Here is a 19,200-nt window from a genome sequence, read left to right on the forward strand (position 1 = left end):
TCGGCTCGGATTTGGGATGCCGCGAGTAGGGAGAGGAGAGAGAAAGTTGCCCGAGATGTGGGGCTGGAGAGAGCAGGGCCAGCAGATCCATCCCCGCGAGAAACCCCACGCTCCGAGGCAGGCACGGGGAGAAAGGAGGAAAAGTTGGGAGGCACGGAAAGGGAAGGAAAAGGCGAGTTGCAGGGAGGATACTATCCAGGAAGAAAGCGGAGGGAGGGGCGAGGCGAGACAGACAGCGATGGAGGGGGAACCAGAGGGGCATGGGAGAGTTGGCTGCTCCAGGCAGGGCCTACTCCGAGGGCTCATCCAACAGAAGCTCTGCTAAAAATGGCTGCTTTGCTCGCACTGCCCCTTCCCCCTCCGCCCCAGCGCGATCCGGCGCTGCGGGTCCCCGGCGCGGCCACACTCACCAGGCAGAAGAGGTTGGAATGGCAATCCTCCAGGCTGGCCCCGTTCGGCACGAAGCAGGAACTCATCCTCACAGCCACAACCCACACGCCATTATCCCACAGCCTCCGACAAGAAAGAAAGAGACAGGCAGGGAGAGAGAGAGAGAGGGAGAGAGGGAGAGACAGACAGGGAGAGGGAAAGGGGGAGGGGGGCTCTGCACACGCACAAATAATAATACAATTAAATAAGGGATTTACACACACACACGCGCCCGCGAAATAGGGGCAGGGGAAATAGGAGGAGCGAGGGGGGGTTAAAAAATATATTTAAAAAAATAATTAAAAAAAATTAAAGGTACTCAGAACGTTTTCTCGTCTTCTGGATCTCAAACGGGGGGGTAAAGCCACGGTGGAAGGGGAGAACAGAAAGAGGGAGGTGGTAAGTAATCCAACGACGGGAGATTAAGATCAAAATCCTCCCTGTTCCTCTTGTCTTCTCGTTCGCATAAGGAGGGGAGGGAGAGGAGGTGAGGTGAAGGGGTAATTGATCCAACAAGAGAATAAAAACGGGGTAATTAATCCAGGGGGGCTAGGGGTAAAAATCAGTTGACATCCCTCCTTCCTCTCTTCTCAGATGCCAAGCAAGAGAAGTAGGAAAACATAAATAATCCAGCGGGGGCAATTAATCCAGAACCTCCCCTTTTCTTCCTCCTGTTTCTTTAGTCATCAGATGAGAAAGGGGCAAATTGTGGAATGACTGGAAAGGATTGGCCGTGGGAGAGAGAAAAATCCAGGCTCGTCTCTTCGGAGTCCGAGGGCAACAGGGTGTGGGGGGGTCAGATTCTTCTCCCCTGCTCCAAAAATACTCCAAATAAATTAAAATTTCCAATCATAAAAACAAACTTCAGGGGCCAGGAGCAAGGCCAGTCTGAAGAATTCGTAAAGGCAGGACAAGAAAAATTTCCTGGGGTGTACCCCAAAAAAACATCTGCGGGGGCGGGGGGGGGGGGGGAAGGTATTCCTTGAGAGAGAAAGGCCGCAAAAGTCTCCTGAGCCGCCCCGCGGGGGGTTCAATTCCCGTGCGGGAACCCCCCTCCCCAAAACGAAATACTCTTCGCAGCGAGGGCGAAACCAAAATATCCTCCGTCGGGTAAAAAAAATCCTTCCGTGGGGAAAGGAGGGAGGGGGAGAGAGGGGTGGGAGGAGGAAATCGCGGGTGAGTCTCTCCGGGGAAGGATGGAGGAGTCTCCGGGAGGCCGATCCGCAGCGCCGGCGGGGGAGGAGGACGGGCCGAGCCGGGGGCGTCTTCGGGGGCTGTGCCCGCAGGTGTCGGGGGGCACCCACAGTCCGGGGGGCACCGAGTCTGTCCGGGGGGCACCGAGAGAGCCCGGGGGGCCCCGAGTCTGTCCGAGGGGCACCGAGAGTCCCTGCAGGCACCGACCCCGCCACAGCCCCGGGGGCGGCGGGGCGGGCACGGACCGGCCCCCGCGGAAAGGCCGGTCCTGTAAAAAATACAGGAGAAAAGAATAATAATAATAATAAAAGAAAAAAAAAAAAAACAAAAAAGAGAGAGAGAGAAAGAAAAAAAAAAGAAAAGGGGGGAGAGGGGGAGGAGGTGGGGAGGAGAGAAATATCGAAAATATATATCGTCTTGGTCCGGCGCGGCGCGTCCGCGGGGGCGGCGGGGCCCGGCCCGGCTCGGCCCGGCTCGGCTCGGCTCGGCCCGGCTCGGCTCGGCCCGGCTCGGCGGTGCTGGCGGCGCTCCCTCAGCGCGGGCCCCGGGCGGGCCCTGCTCGGCCCCGGGGGCGCTCGGACCCCGCGGGGACGGGGTCGGTGCCGCCGGCGGCGCGTGGGACCCTCAGCGCAGCGTGTGCCGGCGGCGGCCCGGCCGCGGCATGGCGGGCGGTGCCGGGGCTGTGCGGGCGGCGCGGGGCTGGGGCTGTGGCTGTGGCTGGGCGGGCCCGCCGGGCCGGGGCGGGAGCGGCGCCGCTCCCGGCACTTCCCAGACCCTTTTTCTTTAATGGCGGCCGCGGGCACGGCGGCCTGAGCCCCCCCCGCGCTCCCATTAGCCGCCGCGCCGTCACGTGGGCGCGCTCCGCCATGGCCGCCGGGCGCGCGCGGGGGCGGGGGCGCGCGCGGCGCTGCGCAGCTGGGACGGCGCCATCTAGCGGCGGCGGCGGCAGGAGGGGCAGAGGCCGCGGGTTCGAGTCCCGCGGGGACCGGTGCGGAATCGGGATCGGGGTACGGGGATTCAAGGCGGATTCGTTCGAGTGCTGGGGTGCGCGTTCGGGGGCTTAGGGTCTTGGAGGTTCGCGTCTCGCGGGTTCGAGTTCCAGGGTTCTGGTTTGGGTGTTCGGGACTTTGAGGTTTGTATCCTCGGGGTTCCCGTTCGGGGGTTCCAGTCTTGGAGGTTCCAGTCTCTGGGATTTGGGTCTTCGGGATTCAGAACTCGGGGGTTCAAGTGCAGAGGGTTCCAATCCAACAGTTCCAGTCCTGGGGGTTCCAATCCCAAGGGTTTCAGTCCTGGGTGTTCCAGTCTCAAGGGTTCTGATCCCAGGGGTTCCAGTCCCAGGGGTTCCAGATCTGAGGGTTCCAGTCCAGAGGGTTCCAATCCCAATGGTTCCACTCCCACGGGTTTCAATCCTGGGGGTTCCAATCCCTGCATTTCCAGTCCCTTCCTTGGCCTGCAGCTCCGGGGTCATGGGTCAGGCTGAAAGGACCACACTGGCTCCTCCTGTCCCACCTCCCTGCTCAAAGAGGGGCATCCCACAGCACATGGCATGGGGTTACACCTGGAATATCTCCAGGGAGGGAAACTCCACTCTCTCTGGGCAGTGGGTTCCAGGGCTCGGTCACTGCACAGCAAAGTTCTTCTTCACGTTCAGGTGGAACTTCCTGGGCATCAGTTTGTGCCCGTTCCCTCGTGTCCTGGTGGCTGGCACCACGGAGCAGAGCCTGGTCCATCCTCCTTGAAGATATTTATCCCTGGGCTCCATCTGCTCCTGTGCATCATCCTGAGGCAGAGTTGGGCCAAAGTCCGGGCACAGAGTGTCCCACTGGCACAGGGTGACTGTCCCACCAACACAGGGTGAGTGTCCCACCGGCACAGGGTGTCCCACCGGCACAGGATGACTCTCCCACCGGCACAGAGAGTCCCATCGGCACAAGGTGAGTGTCCCACCAGCAGAGAGTGTCCCACCGGCACAAGGTGAGTGTCCCACCAGCAGAGAGTGTCCCACCGGCACAAGGTGAGTGTCCCACCAGCAGAGAGTGTCCCACCGGCACAAGGTGAGTGGCAGAGGCTTCCTGAGATTTGTGCTGGAGCAAATTCCATGCCAAAGATCCCGGAGCCTTTTTAAAAAGATAGGCAAGTACTGGGAAGGCTGACATTAATATTTAATGCAAGCACTAATGCTCTCACTAGTCCCACAGCCATCCTCTCTGCCAAAGCAGAACTTACTCCAAAATCCAGGTTTTTCATGCCCAGATACATATTGTGCAGTTCAAGAGGATGAAGTAGGTGGTTACTCTGTTACTATATGCACAGATTTGCAGGAGGACTGTGAGATTATTCAGAATTAAGATGCTACAGTGACAGTGAAAGCTATTTTTAAGAGATATTTGGAAAGTATATGCATCCTGTTAATCTTCTCATATTACACATTAATTTTCTCTGCAATGGCTTGCATGTAGAATGGAAAATTTTGAATTACTATATGCAGAGTTTTTTGACTGCAAATACAAACCAGTGCAAGGCACCTGAAGGGAAAGGAAGACCCGAATGTCTCAGTTAACATGACATTCACATTAAAACATGATCTGTTCGTGCAACAGCAGCACGTTGCATCACAACTGTGCAACATGATGATGTTTCAAAGGCCCTGCAAATTATTTCAGGACTCCTGAACAAGATGAGCGACAACCTTCTGCAAATATCTTGATAGAGTAGGAGGAAAGAAGGACACTCTATAAATAAACCTATATGATAAGTTTAAAAAAAAAATAAGTGAGGCTGGATATTTTCACCAAAAGAAACTTTGAAGATTTACTCACACTGAGCCTATTTTTGTACGTCAGTGTAGGCAAGAAAGATTCTTCTTTTCATCTAAATAGACCCAGAGTATTTTTAACACAGGAGATTCATTCCCTCACTGCTGGTGGAAACACGGCAGCTGGGGCCGGAGCCGGGGCCGGGGGGAGGGCGTGTGCAACCAAACCCTTTCCAAGGGGAACAGATGGTTCCTCTGTGGTGACTGCAGACGAGGGCCATGGCAAGAGGAGGATTCACTCCAAACGAGGACCATGGCAAGAGGAGGATTCACTCCCAACGTGCTCCTGCAGGGCTGCCCAGGGCCACACCGAGGTCCCTGCAGTTCTGTGCTGTGTCATTAGCGCAGTCACCTCCCACACGGAGGGAGTTGGGAAGTCACCCTCCCCACGGGAGGAATCCCAGGCTCTGAAGGAAATGAAAGCAAGCAGCTTTTGGCATTAATACATAGGAGTTGGTGTGAGTTTACCTCTAAGAGGAAAAAGAATCCTGGGGTTTGGTAGAGCGAAGGGAAATCCCACTCAATGGCTCAGTGTGGACTTGAGGTGCTCTTGAATCTCCCCATGGATTTCAGGGTGGCACTGAATTTTCCCTGGCTGGAAATCCATTTCTTTTGCCCCAAACAGCACAGCTGAAGGTCTGGGGGAGAGGATCAATGTCTGGCTGGGTTTGGCACTGATTTGCCTCCCAGTTTGTCTGTTTGGTATCCGGTTCTTTGGTCCCAGCATACTCATCCCAATAAATCCTTCTACGAGATCCCAGCACAGTCAAGTGCAGAACACAATTTTCCCAATAAACCTAAATACAGGATAAAGAATAAACAAAATATCAACAAAAGAGGAAAGAAAACTAACACATCAACTAGAGAATGTTTAAGTGGTTCTCTTCCTGACGTGGATCTGAACCAGAAGCCCTTGGCTGTCCCAGTTCCATGCGTGGCACTACAGAACACTGAGGCACAGTGGAGAACAGTCATATCCACGCTTGCCAAATCTGGGAGCTTGGACATCACCTGCCTCGTGAACACTGTGTGTGCTCTCTGGGAAATAAAGCCTCCTGAAACACGGGGAGGAGGCAGAGGAAAATCAAGCATTGTGGAAAAATTGCTGCTTTTGAAAATATGCTTTGTTTTGTGGATGGGTTTTTACAGAGTTCTCAGCTCTGCAACTTCCAGAAGTGCATTAAGCTGCATAATTAGCATCTGTCACATGTAGCCTTTCCCTTCCCTCTCCCTCTCCCTGGAGGGAAACTGCATGAAGAAATTTTAATATACATTTTAGTATCTACACTGTGCAGTGCAATCACATTAGGGAAGCTACAGGCAAGGCAGTTTGTGCTCAGTCTTAGGTTTATCTTTGTGCAATAGAAACTTCACTGGTTAAAAAAAAACAGCTGCTGATCCAATTTAAAAATTAACTACTCTCTTGAAAAGACAAAGGGGGAGAGGGCAAGATGGCCCCTGTTGCACCAGACTGAAACCAATGGAATTGTGAGGAAATGGGCAGTTGATGCCAGTCACTCAGCCTGGTATTATATCCCCACACTCTATCCAGCCAAAAGGATCAGAGGATGGATGAGATCCCCCTTTAGTCAAAACTATTTATTTTGAAAGAAATATTTATATTTTTACACCCACCCAAACAAAAAGTAGGAATGCATATTGCCCTTTCATTCACATTAAAGGATACTCCACTGCTGAATATAAAAGTCAATGGACTACAACATCTGGTGAATCTCTGTAGAAAACTTAAAAGAAGATGCTGCCTTTTAGAAATAAAGATTAAATAGAAATGCAGCTTAACAATAGCAACATGAAAAACAATGGCATCATTCAGCCTTTGATTTCCATTCAGACTCTCTCCTACTTTTTCAAAGTATTTATGTTCTACTTAATTATTCAAAGGAAATTGAGACTATAGGACTGAACACATTGCCAGCAACCTGAGGTATGGAGTGCAGAGTGAGTGCTTGTGCTTCAGCTGCAGAGGTGGTAATTATTGTAATTGGTCCATGTGAAGCAAATAGATCAGGTAGTGGAGAGTTCACACCCGTGCCAGTCAGTCTCCAGTTGGCACCAACAGTTCTATCAGGAGGATACAGAGTTCTCAGCAGGACTTATTATTGGCAACTGTTCAACAGTTCTCTTCTCCAAATGGTTTCAAGGGGATTTGGGTGGGAAGAAAGATAATTTTTAACAAATTAAGCTACCTAAGAATGGCAAGGTGCCCAGAGCCACCTAGTCTGCCTTAGTCACTACTAGCAAACAATTTTAAAATGATTAGAATTATCATTGCTGTGAAAATTGTCTTCCTGGCTTTAACAACACAAACAGATCTCTGCAAAGTTACCCAAACATGTGCTGCACACCAGACTACAAGTACATGTAAAACATGCCCAGAGTGAAGGGTAGAGCAGAATAGTCCCATAGAGTGTCTCCAGAAAACAACCACCTCAAGTTACCAGAATCCAAGTATTCCCATAAGGAGGAGCTATATAGTTCCAAGAAATTCGAAGACCACTTAATTTTTAATACAAAACTATCACATAAAATTCCTGTTTGTTTCCTGTCAGTGTTTCTCTCCCAGCATGTGTAAGGTGCCCATCACTGTGGTGTGAACCCCCGTGGGAGCTCCCATGGGACCCCCTGCCCTGTGCCACTGGTGCCCAGCTGCTTTGTTCAGACCTTGCCAGTTTGTTCAGACCTTGCCAGAATGCCTTTTTCAAATGGGGAATGTGTCAGTTTTCAGCAGAGTTCTCCCAGAGAAGATTTGGGTTTAATGCACAGCAATAAAAAGAGGAATATGAGAATTCTGGCTCTCTTCACTGTCAGCTCTGGTTAAGACGTATGAATGCACATGAATAGTCTTGGCAGAATCTCTGGGGCTACTGACATTCAAGATCTAACATATTATTCCCTCTGACCAGAACATTAACTGATATGCAGTAGGGAGAAGGGAAAGAGGAGAAAGGGAAAAGGATAGAACCACTCCCTAATCAGACAGAAATTGGTCTGTATTTCTCTGGCTGGAAATCTCTGAACAGAACTTCTCTGCTGTGAAAATACAATGCTTATGCTCTCCAATCTGAGATGAGTGATTGTACAGCCTCTTTAAAGTCTGCAGCAGGAAAAACAAAGAGAAATCATCATTTAATGCCTGATCTTGCTCATTTAATTCCTGGAAAGCTTCCTAGTTAACTGATAAATAACGACTGCACCAGGAGGTGTTCCATCCTTGTAAAGGATGCTTATCAAAGAAAGGTTCTAGCACTGTGAGCTGCTGACTCCATTCCTCTCTGCTGAAAGTTTCTTTGAATCTCCATTTTCAGATACAAACAAGCCAATTAAACCATCTAGTTAAAGTAGCATAATTTTAATTCAGATGTCAGTGTTTATCAACTCTGGGTACCACTACAATGGAAAGGTTTGTTCACCAGAAGCAAAAATCTTAAAATGTGCTTCTGGCTGAGTTAACAGGAAAATGTATTTCGGATTTTTGTTGTTGTTGTTCACAATTTGTTGCCAAATAAATCCAAATTATTCAAAAGCACTGAAATTAGTTTAATCACTGTTTGTGTTCTGAAATTTGAGCTGAATGGGTACCTTTCACTTACAGAGCTCCAAAAGCTCCTGCCCTTTGTGACTGGAAGCACCTCCAGCCCCTGTTCAGGAGCTCAGCCCATCAGACAAAGGAGGGGATGTGTTTGGAGCAATAAATGATAGCAGACCTTGACGTGTTTGAAGTGCAACAGATGGTCCTTCCAAGGAGAACATAATGACTGGCAGACAGCACACTTCGTTAGAGTGGCTTGGAATGTCTTCAGCAATTACACAGGGAGTGCTCTGGGGGGAAGCCCTGTCATCCCCGGGATTCTTCTCATGGAAAGACCTGGGATTCCTCGTTTGGATGCTAAAAACTGTATCTTCCAAAGCCTGGCAGTGACCTGGAAAAGGAAGCACCTTTGGCCCTCCCAGGACTGGTCAGGATGAGGCTTCAGAGGTTTTGCCACCTGAGGAGAGATGTAAGTAGAAAACAAATCAGCACTGAGAGAAAACAATTCTGTGCACATAAGTGGAAAACTATTAATCCATAGCCAAGTATTCCATGGAAATGTAATTTCTGAAAAAAGGAAAGTTTAACACAAGGTTCTTCAGGGGTTTAGAAACTGGGAGGTCTATAGACACAGGGGCAGAATGCCTGGGGGAAACCCCCAAAGACTAAATTACTGAATAACAATCTCCTTCCTTTGGGAAGTTGGGGTGTTTTGAGGAGTTTTCTTCCACATGAAACACTGTGGCTGCTGCTCTTCAGGGCAGGGTAAAGAGAGCATTCTTGAGGTTGTCCATTCTTTTCCATTTTCACAGGCAAGCTATTTCACAAGCCAGCAATTAAGAATTATAATAAACAGAAAGGATAATAAAATGCTGAACTTCAATACTGTACATTTAGGTTAGAGAGATTTAACTCCTCTCTCTCTCCCTCCCACCCTCCTTAATCCCAGAATTGGTCTTTTCTCTTATAAAAGCCTCCCCACCAAATTCCCCCCCAGTAAAATGTTATGTGGCCACATAAACACCACCAAAACATGTCCTTTAACAATATAAGTTAAATGTTGATGGAATCATAACTGCAGTGCTCCCTCCCCAATTAGCAGCAGCATTCTTTATGTGTGCTTACCCAGCGGAAACTCTTCGCTTGTCACTACAAAGACCTTCTGTGGAGGACTTAAAAAAACAGCCCCAGCAATTAAAATGACAACAACAGAGGTGGACTGGGCACGATGGGACACAGCACATCCAGCTGTTCCTCTGCAGGAAAAAGATACACCAATATAGGAAATATTGGGACCATCTTTTGGCAGTCTAGAGGATGTTCTGGCAAAAATATGGATTTCCAAGAAAGGAATAGACTAATATAGAACTCATTCTGACCTCACATTTTCTGCACAATCAGAATTATCACTCATCCTTTTCACCCATAAGAATTTTCTTCTTATTTGCTAGAACTGTAAATACTCTATTTTGTGAGAAATTCTCTCAGAATAAGAAAAATGTTGGAGTTTGTCCTTGAAAATAAGCAAGGCAAGAGTAATAAATAAAATAAGCAAGGCAGAGAGTGATCTGAGAGGATTAGGACTAATAAATCAGATTTTACACTTACTTACTTTGGTTGTGTTAAAAACAGTCCAAGAGTTTATCAAGACCACAAGTCTCATTACAACCAATCTATTATTTATTAAACAAGAACCTCAGTTACAAACACATCTCTCTGCTGCTGGTTCCTGCCTGTTCTGCTTCTCAGCACTAACAATTATTTGTAATATGTGTAGGGAAATTCTAAAGTTGTTTTAAACATATATTTGAAATTATTTTATTAAATAAGTATTTATTAAATAATGACTATTAATTATTTATTAAATAATAGAAATAGTCTGAAAAGTAAATGTTTCAGGTTAGCTTTTCCTCATTAGGATTATAGGAACTGAAGTGATATATACATATATTTACATAAATATCTATCCTGAAGTGATGAGGTAACTTTGATTCCTAATACAGCCAGAAAGACAGTGAGAAAATAACTGACACACACAGATCCAGACACTCGGGGAGAGAAGAAACCCAAACACTGTCTATAGAATCCACCTACAGATAAGTCGTTGGGAAAAAACTGATGGGAAAATGATCAGGAAGATTTCCATTGCTGGTTCTTTTCTGGAAATTTTTGCCTCTCAGAACAGCCCAGACATGGCAAGTGATACGTATCAGAATTCATCCCTGCAGTGTATTTTGCACATCAGATTGATTATCCATGACTTTTTAGGCAAACACAGGAAGGCAGAAACATGTCAGCTGTTATATATAGAATACACGGGCATCTCACTCCTTGCTCTGCATTTAGAAAGAGCAGAAGATAATGAGCTCAGCCATCACCTGGAGAATAAATATCACCTGCAAGTTCAGAAGTATCTCTGGCTCTTCATCTGCTTAGTGAACCTGAACTTACAGGTAGCCCATCACATTTGTCTCCTGAGCTGTGTTTGTCTCCAGGGCAGTTGCCACGAGTGGGCAAAGCTTTAATGTTGTTGTCTTCACCCCTTCAGCCATGAAACTCTTCCCAAGCTGAGAATTTACAGACCCAGAGCAGTCACTGCAAAATGCAGAGGACAAGAAGGGGGGGAAAAAAAATAAAAAAACCCCAACTGTATTTTCCTCCCCCTAAATTCCCAGAATTCATCTTCAGATTCATGCCCGTGGCTACAAGAACCCCAGACTGTAATATCACCCTTCTCTGTTTCATCTGAAATAATTGCTTGACAGCAAACACCTCTTCCTCTGTGAGGATTCTGCAGTGAATTTATTCATGTCAGGAAAAACACTTCAGAAAGGGGTTTAGTGGGAAAGTTTGCAAACCAGACACCAATGACAAAAACCCCAATGTGACAGCACAGGCAGGACTCAGTCTGGGACTGTTCTGCTGCTTTGGGGACACACAGACAGACCACCTTCTCCCTCCACAGCCACCAGGAACACTAGAGGGGGGAGAGTCTTGGAATCAGGAGGTTTTGACAAAACAGTAATTTACCTCAAGAATTATTATTATTATTATTATTATCATCATCATCATCATCATCATCATCATCATTATATTAACAATAGAACCTCTTAATAATAACCTCCTAATAATTATATTATTATATTATTAATAATAAGAAATTAAAATAAAAATAAATAATGAATTTGAACAATATGTCACAAATCTAATTATTCTCTGCAGATATTTGTTATCCAACACAATGGAAATGTCCCACTGCACAGGGTGGCCAAGTGGTATCAGACACCAATTTTACTGAGACAATGAGCACAAGATGTTCAGTCCCAGAAGGTGAATTCCCAGACACTGGGCTGATAAAGCCATTTGAGATCCTGTATTATACATGTGTCATACAATAATTGCATCTCATCTTGTAGTTTACAAATATCTGCTCACAAAATACAGAAGCTTCTCATGCTTTTTTGCTTTCAAAGAATAACACTCACCCATGTGAACCATCTGATTTAAATCCCTGTGATTGCTGGCAGATGAAAATTACTGGATAAAGCAAATAGTGTCTTCTTGGAATGTGTTTGAGACACAGAAATCAAAGCTACAGCTTTGAGTCACTCTTACTACTTAGATACTCAAACCTGACCAGGTTTAGAAGCATCAGGTGGGAATATCACCTGCTTTCAAACACACTGGCCTTGCTGTTGGCAGGATCCTCACAGGATTCTACAGTAAATCAAAAAGAGAAGACTTGAAAACTCGAAAACTTGGCCCCTGATGACAGCAAAATCCAAGGAAAGCACAAAGCTGCAACTGCAGTGCAGGAGTGGAGGTGGAATTCCAGTTGGAAGTTCAATCAAATCCCCTTGTACAAAGTAAGTGACCATTAATTGGTATCATATTAAAGAAAATCAATTCTATGATTCCATGACCAGTATAAAACTGGCTCCCACATGTCCATGTATCAAAAGTTTCAGCATGCTTAGTCTAAAAAAGTCTTATTTAACTAGAAACTTGCTAGAAGATTGATTGATGTTTGATGAGTACTGGAGATGGTCTGAATATCAGCGTGTTTCACAAAGTGTAATTTGGCAGTGGAATTCCAGCAAGGTCTTGCAGAGCTGAAAACCAGGGAGAAGGCAAAACTTGTGCTGGAAAAACCTCAAAGATGCGCTGAGGAAACTGGAGAGAAGTGCCCTTGTCTGAAAGCACAGCCCCAGCAGCTGCAGTGGGAGAGGTCCTACAAAAGCCATTAAAGTGAATACATTAAAGAGAAGAGCAACGAGGCTGGAGAAGGGACTGGAGCACAAGTGCTGTGGGGAGAGGCTGAGGGAGCTGGGGGTGTTTAGCCTGGAGAAAAGGAGGCTCAGAGGTGACCTCAGCACTGTCTGGAACTGCCTGAAGGGAAGTTCTGGCCAGGTGGGGGTTGGTCTCTTCTCCCAGGCACTCAGCAATAGGACAAGGGGGCACGATGGGCTCAAGCTCTGCCAGGGGAAATTGAAGTTGGAGAGCAGAAAAAAATTCTTTGCAGAGAGAGTGCTCAGGCATTGGAATGGGCTGCCCAGAGAGGGGGTGGATTCCCCATCCCTGGAGGTTTTTCAGCTGAGCTTGGCCGTGGCACTGAGTGCCATGATCTGGTAAAGGGACTGGAGTTGGCCCAAGGGTTGGACTTGGTGATCTCGGAGGTCTTTTCCAACCCAATCCATTCTAAGCCAAGCCAACACACAGCCACAAAGCAGGACATTCCACCAACAGGTGGATCCTGGAAGCTCAAACCTGTGGAATGCAGCACCTGGAAGTCCCAGAGAGCCCAAACCCCCTTCTGCCAGGCAGAGCAGTGGCCTGTGCCAACAGGAGTCACACGCTCACACTTCTGCCCAACAGGGGCACTTGAACTCGAGATAAGCAGCTCCCAAAAGCCAGGGGAGGGCTGTGCAAACCCTGCTGCCTCCTGAGCCTCGTCCAGCACAGGGAGGGGAGGGCTGTGCAAACCCTGCTGCCTCCTGAGCCTCATCCAGCACAGGGAGGGGAGGGCTGTGCAAGCCCTGCTGCCTCCTGAGCCTCATCCAGAGCAGGGAGGGCACACCAGGCACCAGCACAGTATCCCAGCCTGGAGGAAGGGGGAAATGATGAGCAAGAGGAATCTTGTCAACACACAATCCCCTGGAGTGTTTGAGGGGTGGGAGCACAGCCCTGATAAAGCACAGGCACAGACACAGCCAATACATCAGTGAATTAGAATATGGTGAGCATGCTTACCACTGAATAAAACTGTAAGTGCATCTCCCTCCTGAGGAAGGATTTAAGACTGTTCTCCTTTTTTCAGAGGATGTCACCAGCGAAGCCCCAAGAGTGAATATTCTCTTGCAGATGAAGTGGTTGTGTTCACCTTTTGGCAGCTGCACTCACAAGTGCTGTACGGAGCAGATCCTGCCAGGAGGTTTTCCTCCTGTGAGTAATCTCCTTGAAGAGAGAGGAGAAAACATGAGCTAAAACCACTTGCACAATCATGTTTCATAACTGCTCCTACAATGGTGTTGGTTCTTCCCCTTTTCAAGTACAAAAATGCACAAACTTTTCTCCCTCTTTTCCTAAGAGAGAAAAACCAATCCTACTTATCCTTGGATACACAGAGAGTTTGGAGGAGCTCAAAACAATGGAGCACTGTGTGCCCCACTCATCCCACAGACACTGAAACAAGTGTGGCAAAGAATGCACAGAGTGTGTAATTACTGTTTCAGGAGATAATTTCATTATTAATACATCCCCAAAGATAGGATGCACAGAACTGCAGTTTAATTAGATGGTAACTGGAGGGGGTTTGAATTTATGAGGTAATAAATATATTTTGGACTAATAAACTCCAAGGCTGAAGTGTTTATTAATCTACAATATAAAGATTACATACTTGATAGGAGACAACCTCAGGTTGTGCTGAGATGCCTGTTGTTAATATATTTCAAAAATGATAATTTCTGCCTGTTGGGAGCTGGATCAGAAAGCCAAGATTGCTGTGGATGGTACTGAAAAACATTAGAAACTGTCCAACAACTCTGTGTTCTCAAAGGCAAAGACTGTTTAAGCCTGTGCAGATGTTGTGTTTTTAAAGTTTCACCTTTTAATCAATTTGCCCCCTCCTAAAACACGAAGTGCTGCCAACAAAGTGCCTTCTGACAGCTGTCAGTGCCTCATTCTGATGGAAGAAAGGACAGATTCCTCACAGGGTAACTTGACAACACTAACAGATCCCTCACCTGCTCCCCACACACACTCAATTCCAGCTCTGCTTTCCTGCCTTTGGATCCACCTGCCAGACCACACCACGATCACGGGAACAGCACATCAGTCTGCGTGTCCCTCTGAATTTCCCTTCCCTTCCCACGTTGTATAAACTGTTTGTCTCATACAGCACTTTAAGGGTTTGGAAACTCACTGTTCACTGTTGGGAGGATTTATATCCCAACCAGCTGTGCCAAGAAGTCAGAGGAATCAAATGGTCTAATCTATTAACTTGTCCTTGGGTAGTTCCAACCAGAGCTTTATAAATTGCAGGAGAGTTCAGTCCATTTAAACTACATTTCTCTGTTGTTTTGGAAGTGTCAGTGCCCCACACGGGCAAGGCACAGATCAAATTCAGCCCAGGAAAAAGTGGGCATGATTGAAGGCAAAGACCAGGTTGGTGAAGCCAAAGCTAAATTTAGGCCCGAGGGAACTACAGAGGCAAAGAGAAGGAAGAAACCTGAGGAGGAATAGTTTGTGGTGCCTTGCAGGGGAAACAAGGCTGGCAGATGCAAAGGGAACTCTCTGCACACCTGGGTGAGTGTTGGTGCTGTGGCAAAACCAGGGGAATGCTGGATGTGCCAGGAGAGTCACAGCACCCTGGGGCAGGAGCCAGGAGAGGAGGAATGGCAGAGGCACATCCCATTTGATGGGAAGGGAAAATCCTCCTTCCCTGAGCCTGCCCAAGGCCAGTGCCTGCAGGAGGAAAGTTTCATTACTGGGGCTGTAAAGGTGTATAGATAGTTAGGAAAACCTTTATTGAGCAGTTTAGGTGATCCAAATACAACTGGCCATGTGTTCAGCCAACTCCCAGCCTGGCTCCAGAGGTCAGAGCACAGCCCTGAGGAGACTGCACTGATAATTCATGGAAGATGATGAAGAGCCATTTCCAAAGCTCCTGCTTTTCCATTCCCAGGTTTATAGACTCTCCCCAAGTGAAACAAGCCACAGAGCCAACTTTCCAATATTAAATCTCTAGGCAGCATGTTATTCACACAGCTTATGGAGATGTCTTTACCCTCTGGAAAAACAAAGTTTAAGAAAAATGGCTCTATCTTTGGGGAACAGTTTAAGTCTCAGGATAACTACATTAGGAAATCTAACTCTATTACTTTGTATCTTACATTTTATTACTAGATTGGTAATAGGAAATTACCAAATAAAATTGGTATTTTACTTGGTAATTTTTTTCCATGGGCCTCGTCTAATATGAAAGATGGTGATCATCAAATTTATTCAAGTTTTCCTGTCAACAACATCATTAACCAAATCCCTCAATTTCAAAGTAAATAAAAGCATCTGGGCTTCTCGCACAGCAAGACTGACTTGCATATTTAAGCCTCATATATAGATGAATCTGCACTGGACCAAATTTGCATATTAATGAAGGACTAATTGCTCTTTGCAGTCAATTTTATGCAGATGAATTTACTCCTCTCAGTACAATTTTCATAATGTTCAGAAAGAACCAAAAAATGTAAAACTTTTAAAAAGTACACAAATGCTAGACAATCAAGGAAGAAATATCATAATGAGTTCAAACAGCTTTACATTAAGTTCTATATAATTCATCTTTTATACTGTTGCTTTATTTTAACAGCCTCCCACAAAGAACAGAACAATCCATGGAATAACTTCAGCCTATTCCCTCTCCTCGGTCTCACATTTTAACAGCTTGTAACAACCCATTATATTCTCCAGTTTCCAGCTGGAAGGATGGAGCCTGAATTTTTAGGAGAAGTCAAATTTGCTAAACAGGAATTTATTTCCTCCCAGTCACCCTCAAGTCACAGGGCAGTGAGGACATACCCTGCCCACACAGTTATAAGGGAGTTTCTACCCAGTTTTGCACTATTGAGGTAAAAACTCAAGGCCCAAATTGCTGTTCAGGTACAAAATACCAAGGAAAGGACAGGAAAGTTCAGGGGAAAGAAAAACATCCACAAATGCTGAGGGAAAATGGTATCATTAGGAAGCGAAGGGGGAAAAGATAAATACTGGAGAAGAAGAGGAAAAGAAGTGGAAAGGGAAGGAGAGAAAAATGATGATTTGATGTGTATAGGCAGGTCTGGCTAAAAGGGGAACACTGAAGGACTGAGGAGAAAGTTCAAGGCAAAGTGAACAGAAGAAAAAATGCAGCCACAAATGTACCCACAAAAAAGAAAAAGAATGGGAAAGATAATGAAACCAGAAATAAAATGAGAATTGAAGAACACATGTTGCATAAAGAAATGGATAAAAGATGATACAGAAAATACAGTTTTTCCTAATTCTGCCAGAACAGAAGGGCAGAGTTAGTGGAAATGCATCAGGAATCTGAATTTGCATGCATAGCCTTCCTCCTGCCAAAGAAAGGAGACTTATTTTAACTGTGAAGACTGATAACCATAATATTTATATGTATCACAAAATCACTTACAGAAGACCATTTTAATCCAAAAAGGAACAGCATAAAAGTTACATCTTTAACTGCCTTGGAGGCCTTTTGTAGAAGGAACACAGAAATGTGGTTCCCATTCCCCTCACCTGGCAGATCTTGGCATTCTCTGCTGGTTTGCCAAGCCCTGGTTGAGGCACAGAGCACTCACAGGCAGAGGGGGGTTTAGGAGGTACCAGGAACTCCTTTGTGGTTTTGCTCCATTTGGACTCCAGCAATTCTTCACATCCCACTTGCCCCCTGGCCCACAGAACACTGAGCTCACACATCTCCTTTGTGGCTGAGAAGCAAGAGTTTAGAAACAATATTTCATGTTCAAAATAAAAGAGTCTTCAGTACAAACACCTTTGAGCTGTCAGGTCTTTCCCACAAAAGACTTGAAGAGCTCCCGAGCCTCTGATGGAGGGAGGGCACAGAAAAGGTCACTTTGCCATCTCTCCTCTTGGTCTTTCCAACCTTGATGACAAAAGCCACAACACATGGAGCATTTTTAGGGATACACCACTCCATGAGCAAGAGGGACAATGATCCAGGCAAGATCCAGCCACTGCAGGAAGAAAAAGGGGGGGAAAGGGTTTGAGGGCAGAGGAGTTGGCAGAAAATATCTCAGACCAAGGGGAAGGAAAGGGAAAAGAACCAAGGAGCTTTCACTGGTGTTCAACAAAAGAACTGACCACAGAACAAAGACAAATAGTTATAAAATAATAACAACAATAATTGGAAAAGAATGAAAAATACTCCACCAGGAAAATACTGGATGCTACTGCTGAAGATTTCTCACTGAGGAGACAGGGCTTGGTTCAGAGGGTCAGCCTGGAGGACTCAGCTTTTAGAGTTATTTGAAACCAAATCAGTTTTTTGTGTACTTTGAGTTCTGGATTATAATTCAAAATGTGTCCCTGTTTTCCTCATGGAGGGGAATGAAGGGAAAAGCATCTCCCTCATGATTTCTGTACCCAGCATTTGGAACCTGCTCTGGGCACCCTCTTCTTCTTCCCCCAAAAATGCCTGGTTTGAGTGATTAATGCTGTGTGAGAGTAAACACTGATAATTATTCAAACAAGAACAAGATGTTCCACCCAAAATGATTGGCTTGTCGGTGGCTGAGGTGCCTACTTCTAATCACCAAGAAAGGTTAACCTGACTAGATTTAATTAGCTACTCCATACAATAATAAATATGCATAAATAAAGGGTGAGAAAGCCTGAAGGGGCAACACTGAACCCACCAGAACCTCCAGCAGGCACAAAGTCCAGGCTGTTTGCACAGGATTACTTGGGTAAGAATTCCTGAGTTTTAGTATCCAGCAGAGATGGGTTAGCACTTGGTTATACTTAACGTCACCTGATTAATAGCTGGTTTTAATTATTATTAAACAAACAAAAAATCAAGAAACCACATTCCTAAATTTCAATTATAAAACAAACCCAAGGATATTTATATGCTTTGAATTCATAGATAAAATTAGCTGGTTTGTACAGACTGCAGCTCAAGGGGAAATAAGTTACTATTTACCCATATATAAATATATATAAGGAGATATCAGACAGATTTTTCAAGACAGTTACTATTTTCAGTGGAAAAAAATATAGTCTGACTCTGCAATATTCCCTAAAAATGAATCAAAAGCTTTCTCTTGCAATAATAAAGTAACTTGCAAGTATTTAAATGTTACATATTGGAAATACTGCAAAATACATCACATTTCAAAGAAACTTAGGAAATTTTATTAGCCTTGTAGCTCTGGATAACACTTTCAGCACTTGCTGGTGGAGGCAGGTTGGATCTCAGTGTCACCAAACTGGGAGTATTAAAGAGCAGGTCTGGGCATCAGACTTCCCATTTTCTTTCAGTAAAGTTTAAACAGCCCTTAAAATAAACAATTCAGTGCAAACCCAACGGATCTGATATTGATTTATTCCATTCATAAAAAGTAACAACATCATGGTAAATTCAATCTAGTCAGTGAGAAGTTTATGAGCTTAAATACATCAAAAGGGCAATGAAAGCTAATATATAGTGATTAAATAACAATCTGTGAGGGAAAGAGACCCAACTCCATGACACTGGAACCACTGCCTGGCAAAAAATGGGGGGTTGAATTGTTTCAGAGGACACTTCAGGCACTTGCCCTTTTTGGACAGCTTGGAATTGCACAAGGCAAGATGAATTTATAATTTCACTGAAGTATATCTCAAATAAAGTTTTCTGATTAAAATCTGCATTTCTGTGCCTGCTGGCAGTGCCAGTACTGCTGGAGCAGGACAGCAGCTGCAACACCACCCCCTCTGGAATAAACCATAAACTGCAAATCAGTTTTGTCCTGCTTTAATATTGGTTTAACAATAAAAGGAGAACTTTGATGTTTAATATTTGAAGAGTATAATTATTCCTTTAGAACTAAGTCCAGGAGGAGCCTCCATGGGTACCCAATGTGGAACAGCAATAAGGAGAATGTGGGTTTGCTGCATGAGGTTTGCAGGGGGCAGTGAAAGGTCTGATTTC

General features: G+C 45.7%; 1 protein-coding gene across 1 annotated transcript in view; it reads right to left on the reverse strand.

Annotated features, from left to right (window-relative positions):
- MED13 (mediator complex subunit 13) overlaps positions 1 to 709 on the reverse strand; it is a 55,166-nt gene extending 54,457 nt beyond the window's left edge. Inside the window, exon 1 of the mRNA XM_071575349.1 lies at positions 411 to 709. Within this exon, the coding sequence (XP_071431450.1) occupies positions 411 to 476 (66 nt within the window). The 5' untranslated portion in view covers positions 477 to 709. The remainder of the gene's footprint in view (positions 1 to 410) is intronic.
- Positions 710 to 19,200: the final 18,491 nt, after the last annotated feature.

The sequence above is a fragment of the Pithys albifrons genome, chromosome 21 (assembly GCF_047495875.1).
Source record: "Pithys albifrons albifrons isolate INPA30051 chromosome 21, PitAlb_v1, whole genome shotgun sequence".
NCBI lineage: Eukaryota > Metazoa > Chordata > Aves > Passeriformes > Thamnophilidae > Pithys > Pithys albifrons.